The 13176-nt window shown below is 38.9% G+C and overlaps 1 protein-coding gene across 1 annotated transcript in view; it reads right to left on the reverse strand.

Annotated features, from left to right (window-relative positions):
* The window catches only part of arhgap23a (Rho GTPase activating protein 23a), a 34349-nt gene extending 21438 nt beyond the window's left edge, over nt 1-12911 (reverse strand). Inside the window, 6 exon segments of the mRNA XM_056753995.1 lie at nt 708-762; nt 1180-1258; nt 3092-3184; nt 4489-4513; nt 6671-6868; nt 12061-12911. Of these exon segments, the coding sequence (XP_056609973.1) occupies nt 708-762; nt 1180-1258; nt 3092-3184; nt 4489-4513; nt 6671-6868; nt 12061-12309 (699 nt within the window). The 5' untranslated portion in view covers nt 12310-12911.
* Between the last annotated feature and the right edge of the window lie 265 nt (nt 12912-13176).

The following is a 13176-nucleotide window of genomic DNA, read 5'->3' on the forward strand; positions in this document are numbered from 1 at the left end:
TTCGCTCTCTCTCTGTCCTCCTCTCTCTCCCCTAGTCTCGTCGTCTCTCCACCCTGTGGGAGTGTGGGAGGGGCCACATAACTGATGATGTCATTCCTGGAATGTAGCTGATGCGGATATAAGGAGGGGTTTAACATGGAAAAGGAGAGAAAGAGAAGGGGAATGGATAGATTGGGGTCTCTCAAGAGGGTGTATGGGTAATGCGCCCAGCATGAGTACCCCGGCATTCATTCAAGTGTGTACAAAGCGTGTGTCTGTACGTGCAAACCCGTAAAGGTTTCTTCTCTGACTTTGGTGAGTTGCATGTCTGATCATGTGGGTAATGGAGTAATTTGTGCAGCGAAGAAACTATGTGAGCTTGAATGTTTGGGTGCTGTGTGTTTGAGGCAGGAATGCAAGCGTGTTTTCATCTTATGACACGCACGCTTGCGAAATAAAAAATCCTTTGATGATTCAGATACGCTACCAGATTAATCTATTGAGTCATACTATTATTTGAGAAATAACTATTTATTTTAGTCTGTAAAGTCAAATTTGACAAAATGTAAAAAATAACAAAACAATAAAAACACTATTGTGACTATCATTCAAAACCTATTTTACATATTTACTAGTGTTACATGCTTTAAAATGTAAGACACATATTCTATATCTGGTTTGTTTGTTTTGTTTGTGACGGAGAGCGAGAGAAAGAGAGAGAGACTCACCAGCTGTAGAACATCCTCATCCTTTGGCATTATTGAGAGCTCCAGGACACTCTCACTGGACAGAAAATAAAGAGAGAGAGAGACTTAGATGGTACAGAGAAAACATTTTGTATAAAATCCCCCGACCCCAGTTCAGGTGTATCGTATTTTAATCTCCGTTCAAAAACAATCTAAACCCTATGGGTCAGCAATAACACCGACCTTTCTGAGTAATGCACACACTCAGTAATGGGACAGACAGTAAACACCTGCCTGAGGTCATCCTGTTATGTCAAAACATCTGTCACAAATTCCACTAAAAAGACTCACGTGTAACCATTTAATTATGTTCTGTTTCTTAACTTTTAACTAAACATCTCAATAATGCTGTAGATCCCCATTCTTCACCTGCATTATTACTACCAGGTTAGCATTGATATCTGTGGACGACCTTAATATTTGCAGATATTTGAGGTATTTGATGTTGTCTCACCTGTTCTGAATCAGTGCAATGACCTGCGAGTACGTCTTACCCAGCACACTTTCTCCATTCACTTTAACCAGCCTGTCCCCTGCGAATACACAGACAAAAATACTCAGATTGTATCAAATACAGTTTTGCTGTGTACACTAATACAAAATCAATTCAATCCCATTTTATAACAAGGTCTGTTTAAGACACATAGATAAAGTAGGCTCATTCCATGTGTTCACACAGTTCATGTTTAGGGTTCATGTCAGGGTCAGATTACAGGATCAAACAGTGGCCGTAAGAGGCTAGGTTAAGGGGCGCTGATCCTCTACAAAAATGTATTTGAAATAAATGTAATAAAAGTTTTGGGATAGAAATAGTTTATTACTTAAATGTATTGACATAAAGTAAGAAAAAACGGAACATATTGCAAATAATATTTTTTATTGGTTTTTTTTTCAAAAAAGAATTCAACATTTTTGTGATTTACTGTTTGCTATATAAAATCCTCCTACATAATGTAAAGAATGTTCTGCGAAAACAATATCTTCAATATTGACTGAGTAAGAACGTCAAAGATTGAAATCATAGTGAAATAATTGGTCGAAATCAAACTTTGATGCTTGTTGTCTCAGAATTAGGTGATGAGACTCGCCTGGATTTCACAGACGGGGTCACATTTTATAACGGTCTGTAACATACTGTCTACACCGGACCCGACAGGCGCGACGAATTTGTGGCATTCTGTGGATAAATATTGGTCACACTTCAGTATAGGGGGCAATTCTCGCTATTAACAAACCATTTACTATGACCTTTTCCCCAATTAACTCTTAATTTGTGGTTTATTAATAGTTAGTAAAATAGCTATTAGGTTTAGGGATTGGGTAGGATTAGGGATGTAGAGTATGGTCATGCAGAATATGTGCTTTATAAGTACTAATAAAACAGCTAATATGCCAATAATAGGCATGCTAAGGACAACTAGATAATAGTTTAAATTGCCCCCTATACTGAAGTGTTACACAAATATTATCATACAACGACCATTAATTGTATGCTCAAATGCTGACCCTGTGCTTGCGTCGGTCTTATATAGCATCAAAATAAATATGTTTATTATAAGTTATGCCTGTAGATGAAACGGCATGATTTGTTCCATGATTTTCTATTGATACAATACAATGTAAGGAGAGCAGGTCTGATCAATATTTACACACCAGCCTCCCTGGAATATTTCCTCACATCATGCCGCTGAACTCACCACATCTTTCCCGACCAGGAAGAGGCCGTGAGTCTTTCTCACATACACACACACACACTGATAATGAGTCTGTCTTGCTGAAAGTTTTTAGTGAGAAACACAAACCCGCACATCACAGGAAGAAACTATTTCTCTCTGGAAGTTGAAGCTATGTATCACTTTGAATCTCAAGTTCAAAGTCATGTTAATCACATTTATAAACATGATAGTCTGTTGACAGAAAGCATGACCAAGTGTGTCAGATAACATCGGTGCTTTCAATTCAGTATGCTTGAAACTACACAAATCCTTATGACGTCATGAGGCAGATTCTTTATTCGCGGAGGCCTCGAAAGAGGAAAAAGACCATGTGGGGCATCGAGTTCAGCGAGCAAGTCATAACAAGACATCACACGCTGTATGTACATACAGGGGCAATGACGTAAAAATCAAAGCTGAAATCTCTGTGGACGTGAAGGCATGAGCATACACACAAATACTGAACAAACATACACAGTCACAAACAAGGGTTATAACTCTTCAGGACTAAATCTGTGTCAACAGCACCTAGAGTTTTATCTTGATATGTCATTGACATGAAGGGTTAAGTGTGTGTTAGGGTTAAATGATTAAACAGCAGGAAAACATAAAAAAAACGAGTCTCTCTCACACACTTTCAGTGTATTTTACCTGTACACAAGCCAGCCTGGTGGGCGGGGCCTTTCTCCCTCACATTCTTTACAAAGATGGTGTCCATGGGCTCCAGGCGACCCCGATGGAGCTCTATATGAGACACAGAGAAGACACAATGAAGGAAAAGTATAATTGATAGTCTTTACAAAAAAAACCTCTTTAAAATGTTTAAGGATAAGCAAATTAAAACAAAGAGGCTATCCACACAGGAAGAAAAAAAAAACAGAAAAACAGCCAATTGGGGATTGCTAGACTACAAGCTTAATCAGGCTGGTATGTTTGCTGGTTTTAGAGGGATTCCAGGCTATTCAGCTGGTCTGGCTCGCAGACCGCGATAAATCAGCGAAGACATTCTTACAAAAAAAGCTTCAGTCAGTGCAAAGCATCCTGCTGTTTTATCATCATCAAAGGTGCCATAGATGCCACATTTTTATAATGCTGTGTTAAGCAAATTTACGTTTTAAATGTACATCTCAAGACATCTGCATTGTTCAAGTCTGTAATGCTGTCTCTAGCTGTTTTTCCTGTGTAGAAAGCCCAACAAACTCTTCAAAAAAACATGTGCATGAAGATGTTTAGACTGGTGATGTGGAATGCGTTTGGCATGCAGATGCCAGTGTTTGATGCATGGGATGATGGGATAGGGGCAAAGACAGACTGCAACAGTGAACTAACAGGTTTGATGCAGTAATAGATAAACTGATCCGAGACCTGTGAGACTTGTGATATATGCCATATCATCCGCACAATCTGTTCAGTTACTTAACAATGCAGGATCTGATTTCAATCTCCGTCTCACATATCCCATAATACGCGTGTGTTTAAAGTGCTTAAAGATGCCTGGTATCCACTAATAGGACATTATGACAACATGTATTAGTTGCTCAGTTTTGTACCTGCACCACTGACATGGTATTTATTTTAAAAAATCTTTTGTTTTCTTTTGTTATTTAGCATGTGCACAAGTATTGTGAAATGCAGGACTGTGGTGTGTTTATTCACCTTTTTTGTTTGATTTGGAAAATCAAGGAACATTTTCCTAGGGTTTAACTCCTTCACAGACACATCATGTTGAATTAAAGAAGTGATTAAAGAAGCCTGACTGATCGGAATGCAGATGGACATACAAAACGTGCAGTTGAATGCCATCTAATTTTTATATCTGCACTCTAAAGAAGGGCAACAGAAACTTCCACCCATAGGTGGTGCCATTTTTTGCCCTAATTTTGCCAATGACACAAAATCGAGTATGCAATAAATGTGGAACAGAAAGAAAAAAGCTAGAGTCAAGTCAAACAAATAAACATCAAATAATCACACGTGTCTTGTCTAGACTTTCAGCAACGAATGAATAAAAATATCCACAGATACAGAAACATGAAGGACAGACTCACCTTTTTCATTTCCGTTCTCTTCATCCTAACAAGAAACAAAAGGACAGTTAGATCACAGCCACCACACTGATTAAGATATAGAAATAATGATGTTATGTTTAATATAGAAATCTAAATTAGTTCAGAATAGGTTCAGTTCAGATCATGGAGCTCTCTGCTAATGGGTCGATTATGTGAATCATGTGAAATTCACTCTCAAAAAACCATCTCCAGGACCCCCCAAATCATATATAGCCTGTGTAATATGGATCTATCCTCATTTACATACAGTATGTATCAAAATTACCCCTAAAAAAGACAAGAAAAAGCAACACATTAGTTTGACCACCAGCAGCTAGGGCCCTCCACAGTGATGTCAGTACAGTGTCCCACCACTAGATGGCAGGACTAGGACCTCTTTTTACCTGAACCACTCCAACAGTTAACATACTAATTTTAGGGGTTAAACCCTACTGAGGTCAAGAATCAACTTTAGCATTTTTAAAGTGAACTTAATGGTGTATTGTTTAACCCTTTAAAATATTTTCATATAAATTAGTAGAGATCAAACAGTACACAAACTAACACTAACCCTCTCTTGCGGTCTAGCTTTTGTTGAAACTAGTAACTTTGTATTAGCATCTATTGTATTACTGCTCCTGTATGACATATTGCTTATCGCTTCCTGAACTCTCTGTATGTCGCTTTGGATAAAAGCGTCTGTTAAATGACTAAATGTAAATTTATACGGTCAACTTTCTGTATTATCGCTATGAAGCCCCTCTTGAAAGACCCCTGTTTAACACCATACTTATCAAGTATTCACAAACACCCCAGACGTTTGGGATGCTCAACAAGACCTGGATTTAATCTGTGCTTTATGTAGTATAAATTACATAATCTTTCTTTACAATATTTAGTGTGCATCTTTATAAACAAAAGGCACAGTTTAGATAAAACATATGCACAACCTCAAAAAATAAGCTGCAAACTAGTGTCTCAAATAGCACGCAGACGCAACGCTGATCTGGCAGTTTAAAGTGAGCAGCCCAATGTTTAGTCTGAGCTGACTTTGCTCTTTCCTAACAAACTCACACAATACTGCGGCTTTGCCACCACGGAGAGAAAGACAGAAAGAGAGAGCCAGAGGGGAAAACAGATGGGCAGAGACCGACCACGACTCAAACACTTTAAGATTTATAATTCACAACCAACATCAACCCAAGCAAAAGCAAACGATGACAGAATTTTTTGGGTGAACTGCATCTTTAACATTCAGCTGGTGGGGTGACAGAAGTCATAATGTCGTGTGACCTAGTGGACACAAGGAACAGTGAATGGACCAGAACACATTGTCCTAGCAGAACGGGTACAGGCCAGCCCAAGGCGTGTGTGGTACCAGTCAAACAAAATACTCCTTTTGATTGGGAAAGCAAGCTGCAGCTGGTGACAGAAGGGCCACCAATCATGTAGATCATCATAATGGGGCTTTGTTTCTCTAACTTTAACATCATACACACATATACACCATTTAACACACACCAGTCTGAAACAAACTAGGAGAATGAGCATCAAAGCGGATATCCCAAAAAATGGTTTGGATTCAATTGCAAATGCACGAATATCATGGCATAAGATAGTATAAAAACTATACTTTACTTTTACACTTTTTTTCAATTCTGAAACAAAATACAAGTTGAGGATGATTTCATACTTTCTAAAATTGACCTAATGTGGTTCAACACATTTTATTTGAACAAAAAGTGTAAACTTCTGTAAGACAGATGGTTTTTGATAAAGCGTGGTATAGATTTAAACCTGGAATATTTAATAAACCTCAAAGGTCAATTGTTTATTGATAAGAAACTTTTTTACTAAATGTAGTGCAAATAGCCATTAAAGAACCTTATTTTATAACCAAATTCTTGAATTTGCGTGCCTGTATGTCTTTAGATTAAAGTTGAGCCTTTATAAACCTTTATAAACAGGGATGTTTCTTGTGGTTTCTAGTGTGGTTGGGCTGGATTAGAACAATTAAGTGATTTCACGTCTGACTATTCCACTCACGTTTCCTTTACCTCCTCTAATCCACTCTCTGATATGCCATTTTCGTATCGGATGCTTTCATTTCAGATGCCCCTTGACTGTGATTGTACAGTTTTCATATTGTAGCTTTTTTTTGCGATATCCGAGACATTCTTACCTTGAGATTAGTGTGCAGGGCAGACTCTGGCGGGTAAACGATAAAATGACGTAACGTGAAGCCAAAGCCCTGAGAGTTTTTATGGAGCACGAGTGTACGTGGACCCTGCCAGGACACGCCCAGTCCCTCTGCCCCACTCCTGACCACCGGCCGAGGGTTCTCACTGGATGAAGAGATTCCATCTCTCCGCCCCTTTGCCTGGACATAGAAAGAGAGAGAGATATTTATACATTATGTTATTTTGTCCAAAGCTTCCAATCTAGTAAAATACCTCATCATTTAGTTAAAAAGCATATTTAATTTAATACTCTGACTCATGACCAGCTTTGCCAGAAACAAGTCCTGAGTGAAAATTAAGGAATGCATATTTGTGTAGTTGTGAGACAAAGGTGTCACTTTTAATGTGATAATTGTGGAATCCTCCTGGCAGGGAATTGTAAGAAATAACGCCTTGTTGTTTTAAATGACCATCCCAACTGTTTCGGATCTGTCAATCTACTCAAGCCACCTGTGCAAACAAGACTTTGGTACTTGAGGAAAAGTAACTGAAAGGGGGAGGGTATGGGAAACATCTTGCCACATTTGAGAGTAGTGATGTCATATCTGTGCTGACTGCATTCTTTGAGTTCATAGAGAACACCTAAAAGAAGTGTCCTATCAGACAGAATATAAGACATAAATCTAAACCCCTAATATAAAAACAATACATTTTACCTGTAGTCATCGATTTTGCTGTAGCACAACGGGAAAAAAGAAAACGCAATAAATAAGATTCACCCTATCAATTTATCATGGAAGTATTTTAGTATTCAACATGTGTAAAGTATTAGGTTTCGGTGCAACTTTGCTCAGTTCTTTAACAATATTGTGTGTACTTCCATATCATAATTTACTAAAGATGGAAAACCATATACCATACTATGAGTTAGAATTAAGTATAAAAAACCCAGAATTCACTTCAGTTACAAATACAGGAGGATGGACGGTTATAAACCAAGAAAGTCAAGATTGTGATTACTACATGGAACTTCGGTGAAGGGAGGTTTGAAAGGATGAAAGAGATGACTATAGAAAAGAATATTGTCCTGGCCCAAAATAAACAGGGGGAGCAAGAAACACGCCATGACACTAGCCCCGTGTATTCATTCAAGCAATGGCCCTGAAAAAAGACATGTTTGTCTGGGTGTTTTGTTTCATATACACTGACATCATCATCACCCCCCTACTTTGCAAGAAAAGACCTTTCACAGCACTGTGGCTTTTACTATAACAGGAATAATATGGTTAAGGCAAAGGAAGTTCCCTGTGAACTGTGCCAGCTATTCAGCCAATATACTGGATATATATGAAAGCAGGGGGATTTTTATTGCCAGCATACTTTATAGAAAAGCAGTCATTCAGTTCTCATTTCTGTTCTCTTAACCTCGTGTAACTCCTCACATCCCTCTGCACTCAGCAGAACTCCTACTCTATAATCCAGCAGCCAACCGCAGGCTCACTCCTCTCTCTGTCTCACTCTATTCCTGTCTATAGTGCTGTACTTGTGTCTGAACTCTTACAAGAAAAAGGAAAAGAAAAGTATGACAATTTAGCGGCACTTCACCGCTCCCTCCTTCCTTTCAAAGGACTACGGTGGGTGACACAGAACTAAGATGTCATCACGTTTTCCCTTCTTTGCCGAAGGAGATAACGTATTTTCGTAACGCGCTCTTGTAGAGCAGTTTGTCCCTTTAGGGCTACTGTAGAAACAACACGGTGAATTCCACGCAAGGGGAACCGCGGTTCATGCAGATAGAAACAGCTCATTCTAAGATCATAAAAACACAACGCTTTATATGTAAGGTCTTTATACACCTCTGAACACATAGTTGTGTATATTATATTGCATTTCTCTCAATAGATCCTCCAAAAATTGACACATTGGCACAGGTGGATGATGACTGGGGAAAGGGGGAAATCTGATATATTTTGTGGGAACAACTTTAATATATTAAAACGTGTTATTGCTTCTGACTTACTACAGTCTTTTGCCCCAAAAGAACAATCAAGAGCTAAAATAAACAATTTATTTTATAATCAATTTATTTAAACATGTAACATGTATAACTTTGTGAATGACAGGCGTTCCAATTCTTCTGAGATTTGCTGAGCTCTTGCGCAGTTTTGTACGAACATATTTTGCATGGGCCTTCTGATTGGATTAAACAGCAAAATAAAAATGAAAGACACAATAAAAGGCGTGGAAATGACAGAATGAAAGAATGAAAGTACTGGGGCATGTGTGAATTCCTTAAGGGTTACCGTTGAGCCCAGACATGTTCAGACATAGACGCAAAGGCTATCAAAAGAGACAGAGAGAGAGAGAAAGAGAGAGAGAGAGAAAGAGAGGGGACGTACAGAGAGGGAGAGTGGCTCCAGCAGGCTACAACATGCAGGTTTCGACCACAAGGTTCCTCTCGGCATGAGAATTACCAACCCTGTTATTACCCCCCAAAACCACACACAACTGTACACACTGATGTCCAGAAATGTCCATCCATTTTAAGAATTAAAAGCACAGTTCACACAAAAATGAAAATTCTGCCATCATTTAGTCACCTTCAGGTTGTATCAAATCTATATACATTTCTTTGTTCTCTTGAACAAAAAAACTAAACCAGTGTGGGGTACCATTGACTACCATAGTAGGTTTGTTTCCCACTGTCCTGATACCCATGTACATATTGTGTACTAAATACAGTAAATATAATAACGGGGTAATAACTAATACATTTCCATACATTTTAAGACCTCATCACCACTTACCAAAATAATGATTGTAAGATAGCACAACTAAACAGTCTTAGTTTGTGATAACTCCTTATTGATGCAACATAATTCAGAAGGGTGGGAATGAAGCCCCAGAGAATAAATTGACTGACTAAACCAATGCAAGGTTTATTAGAAAGAGAAACAAGTTTATTCCAAACGCCTTCCGGAACATGGAGCGGTACGCCTCATGGTTAATCCTAGAGACGGCCCTCAGTCATGGTTCCTAATCTTTATCATCCAACCATTTGCCAGAAAACTTGCATTTCCCGATTAATCAACGATGTTGTTTAACCACTGGGTGTAAATGGACCCCCCACTATTCACCTACGCAATGATTAATTCAACAAACAAACTTCATGAAAATATGAAAACATGATACAAAATTTTATATCTTGGAAAATGTCATTTAGGACTTTTCAATACTTTTTAAGGGCCTTCATTTCCTCTAAATGTATTTATCATCTTTTAATACATTTTAAGACCCCTGTCGAAACCCTGTCCCTGGGGGAATAGCATGGTTCTCTGCTAAAATATGTAAAATATCCTCAGCGTACCATGTGTCATGAAGGTTTCAGTATGTGTCCGGTCCTCTGTCTTGGCAGGCTATGCTTACACACGCTCACAGACTGTGGCCAGAAACAATACACACCCGACAGCTGAATGGGCCGAAAAGTTGAGTGTAATTAATGTTGAGTGTTTAATCCCTGACACTCTGCCCTATGACTACAACACACACACACACACACAAACACACAAAACAGATGACTGAGAGGAGGTGTGTCAGTGTTTTTGAAACCTGTCTGTCAGCTCTTTTAGTTCCGCTAGCGCGCTGTTAAACAAGGTTTTCCACCTTTGAATCCAGGAATCAAAAGAAACGGAGCTGTAGGGAGCATGAATGAATGAACTTGTACCCAGCATGCCAATTAACATGAAATTAACAAGACCACAATATTAAACATTGCTTATAGAGAGGTATAGTATATTTTTCTTTAGAGAATAGATGGAATGGTTCAAGGAAAGAACCTTGAACCAGGACTCATGATATATAATAGTATTGTCCACACATTCCAAAGCAACTTATAGTACATTCAAAGTTCACAGTTGTGTTTCTTATAGCACCTTTTAGGTTTAATTTTTTTTCTTAAAGCCTCAACCAAAATCTGCCATATCCACATCTACAAGTCACTCAATGTTTATATACAAATTTTTTCCAACACTAAGCACACAATACAGAAAAATTAAAAGAGCAGAGACCACCGCGATGCTCCCTGTACGGTGATGGCATACAGTAAACCTCCAACACTTGCGTGTTTTAACAAGGCCACCACCTGGCAACCTTCTGTTTTAGTCCGAAAACCCAAGAGAAACACTGCTGCTTGACACTGAACAAAAAATTCGGACCATTTAATCTATTACAGAAAGTCTGAATAAACATAGGGTTTCATCTGTGAAGGCATTCTTATGGATGGACTGAACATGGTGCTGCTTAGTTTGCCTTTTTGGGGTGATGTGGAATTGTTAATCTAGGACCCTAGCATATTATTAAAAGGTCCCAAGTACACATTCTGTTTGTGTTTCTGTCTGACAGCTGTCTGCATCTACTTCTATGTAAATATTCTGTCTTTTTCTATCCTGCATTTCAAGATGTCCCAGATACATTTTTGAAAGCTTGTGTACTTCTGAAAGTGAAAGACAAAAACTTACTCTCTTACATGTCAAAAAACTAAACCTGCTAAATGTATGCCTAAATATTTATATGTACCAGCCAGCCAGTTTAAAGGAACTGCTCATCCAAAAATGAAAATTTTGTCATCATTTATACACCCTCATGATGTTCCAAATCTGTATTCATTTCTTTCTTCTGATGAACAGAAAAAGATATTTGGAGAAATGCTTGTAACCAAACAGTTCTTGGAACTGAAATGGCTTTATAACATCTTTGTTTTGTTAAACACAAAAGAAGATATTTTGAAGAATGTTGGAAAGCAAACACTTTTGGGGCACTTTTGACAACCATTGTCATTGCAGTCAATGGGGTTACAAGTATTCTTCCAAATATCTTTCTCTGTGTTCATTAGAACTAAGAAATGTATACAGTTTTGGACCAACTCGAGGGTAAGTAAATCATGACAGAATTTTTGTTTACTGTCCCTTTAACACACACACATACAGTAGAAACACAGAGTTACACAAAAAGGTCCCTTATCTGGAGTCTTTACTTTCTAATTAGTATATTCTGAGTTCTGACCCCACCACAAAGTCTGGTCTAAAGTGGTCTTGGCCTAGACGTAAATAACATTGAACGGAAGCTTTTAAGAAGGCTTTAAGGTAGATATGGAGTAGATAACATTCACACAATTTGTTCAATAAAGACAGTTAAAAAACTCCCAAGGACATTTTTGCTTCAAAATAATGTGTTGGTAGTCTGTTTTTCCTAAATATATTTATGCTTTAACTTAACTTTTAATTTATTTAGAAAGAAACCTTTTAAACTAAAGTATTACCCGTGTGCATTTACACGCGGACACACACGCACACACACACACACACACACACACACATACATTAAAACAGCTTACCCTGCAGGTCTGTGAGGGTTTCGGCAGATCTCTGCCAACATTGATCCCATTTGCGCTCTCAGAAGTGTCGGCTTGGAGGTTGGAAATGTTTATTTGTGGTGTTTCCCCATGTAACACAGCCACCCAGATACAGCGAGGTTCAGGAGAGCTGCAGTCCACCCCGACCGCATTCTGAAAACACCATTCCTTACCCCCCAAACGCGGGCACACAGCGGGCATCGCCAGTGGCACCTGAGCCGCTGACCACATTGCACATAAACGCACGGGAGTGTGCAGAAGCTCACACGCAAACACAAAGAACCACAAGTCCTCCCCAAAAATCACAAAAGACCCATTGAGAAATTAAAAAGAATTAGGCAGCAAACAAGTCCAGAGGTGTCCGTTTTCTCCAAAAGAGAGGAAAATGTCCCGACGTGGAACATGCCTAGATCCTCTCATGTTTTCTTAATCCATGCCGCTGAGTTTCTTAAAGGATTCCAGAGTTAAACTGATATCACAAACCATAACAGAAACTCTGCACCTCCCACGCGTTCACACACACACATCCCAAATGTGTTACAAGCGCAGTGAGATAGACACAGATCAGGGAGATGAAAGAGATGCAGACACAAACTTCTGTCTGGCAGATGGTGAAATGTGTTTGCGGTGAGCACGTGGCAGTGCTGGCAAGATGTGGATCCAGGAAAGCCGGGTAAAGGAAAATAAATTCAATCCAAGTTTTTTAAACATAGTCTTGCCCGTGTGCTGTGCTTCAATGATTTTCCTCTTTTACTCCTCGACTTTCAAAATCATTCACCTCTCTCTCTCTCTCTCTGCCCTGAATGACTCTAACCTCCAGCTCTCTGTCACTATGAGTGGGCCGGCCCCTTTCTTTTCTCTTACTCGCTTGCCACTCTCTCTCTTGCTCTTTTGGTCTTACACTCTTCATTCATTCATTTAGCTCTTCTTTCATGCCTGTTTCCTGTTTGTATCTCTTTCTCACTTGCATGTTCTCATATCTCAATTTCTATTTCTTTTCAAGCTATGTTTCCTTCTGGACGTCTGCATCCCTCTGGCTTTCTTCCTCTTTATCACTTTCATCTCGATGGTCAGCTCTCATCATTGTCTACTCCATAA

Source organism: Triplophysa dalaica, chromosome 7 (genome assembly GCF_015846415.1).
Source record: "Triplophysa dalaica isolate WHDGS20190420 chromosome 7, ASM1584641v1, whole genome shotgun sequence".
NCBI classification, from domain to species: Eukaryota; Metazoa; Chordata; class Actinopteri; order Cypriniformes; family Nemacheilidae; genus Triplophysa; species Triplophysa dalaica.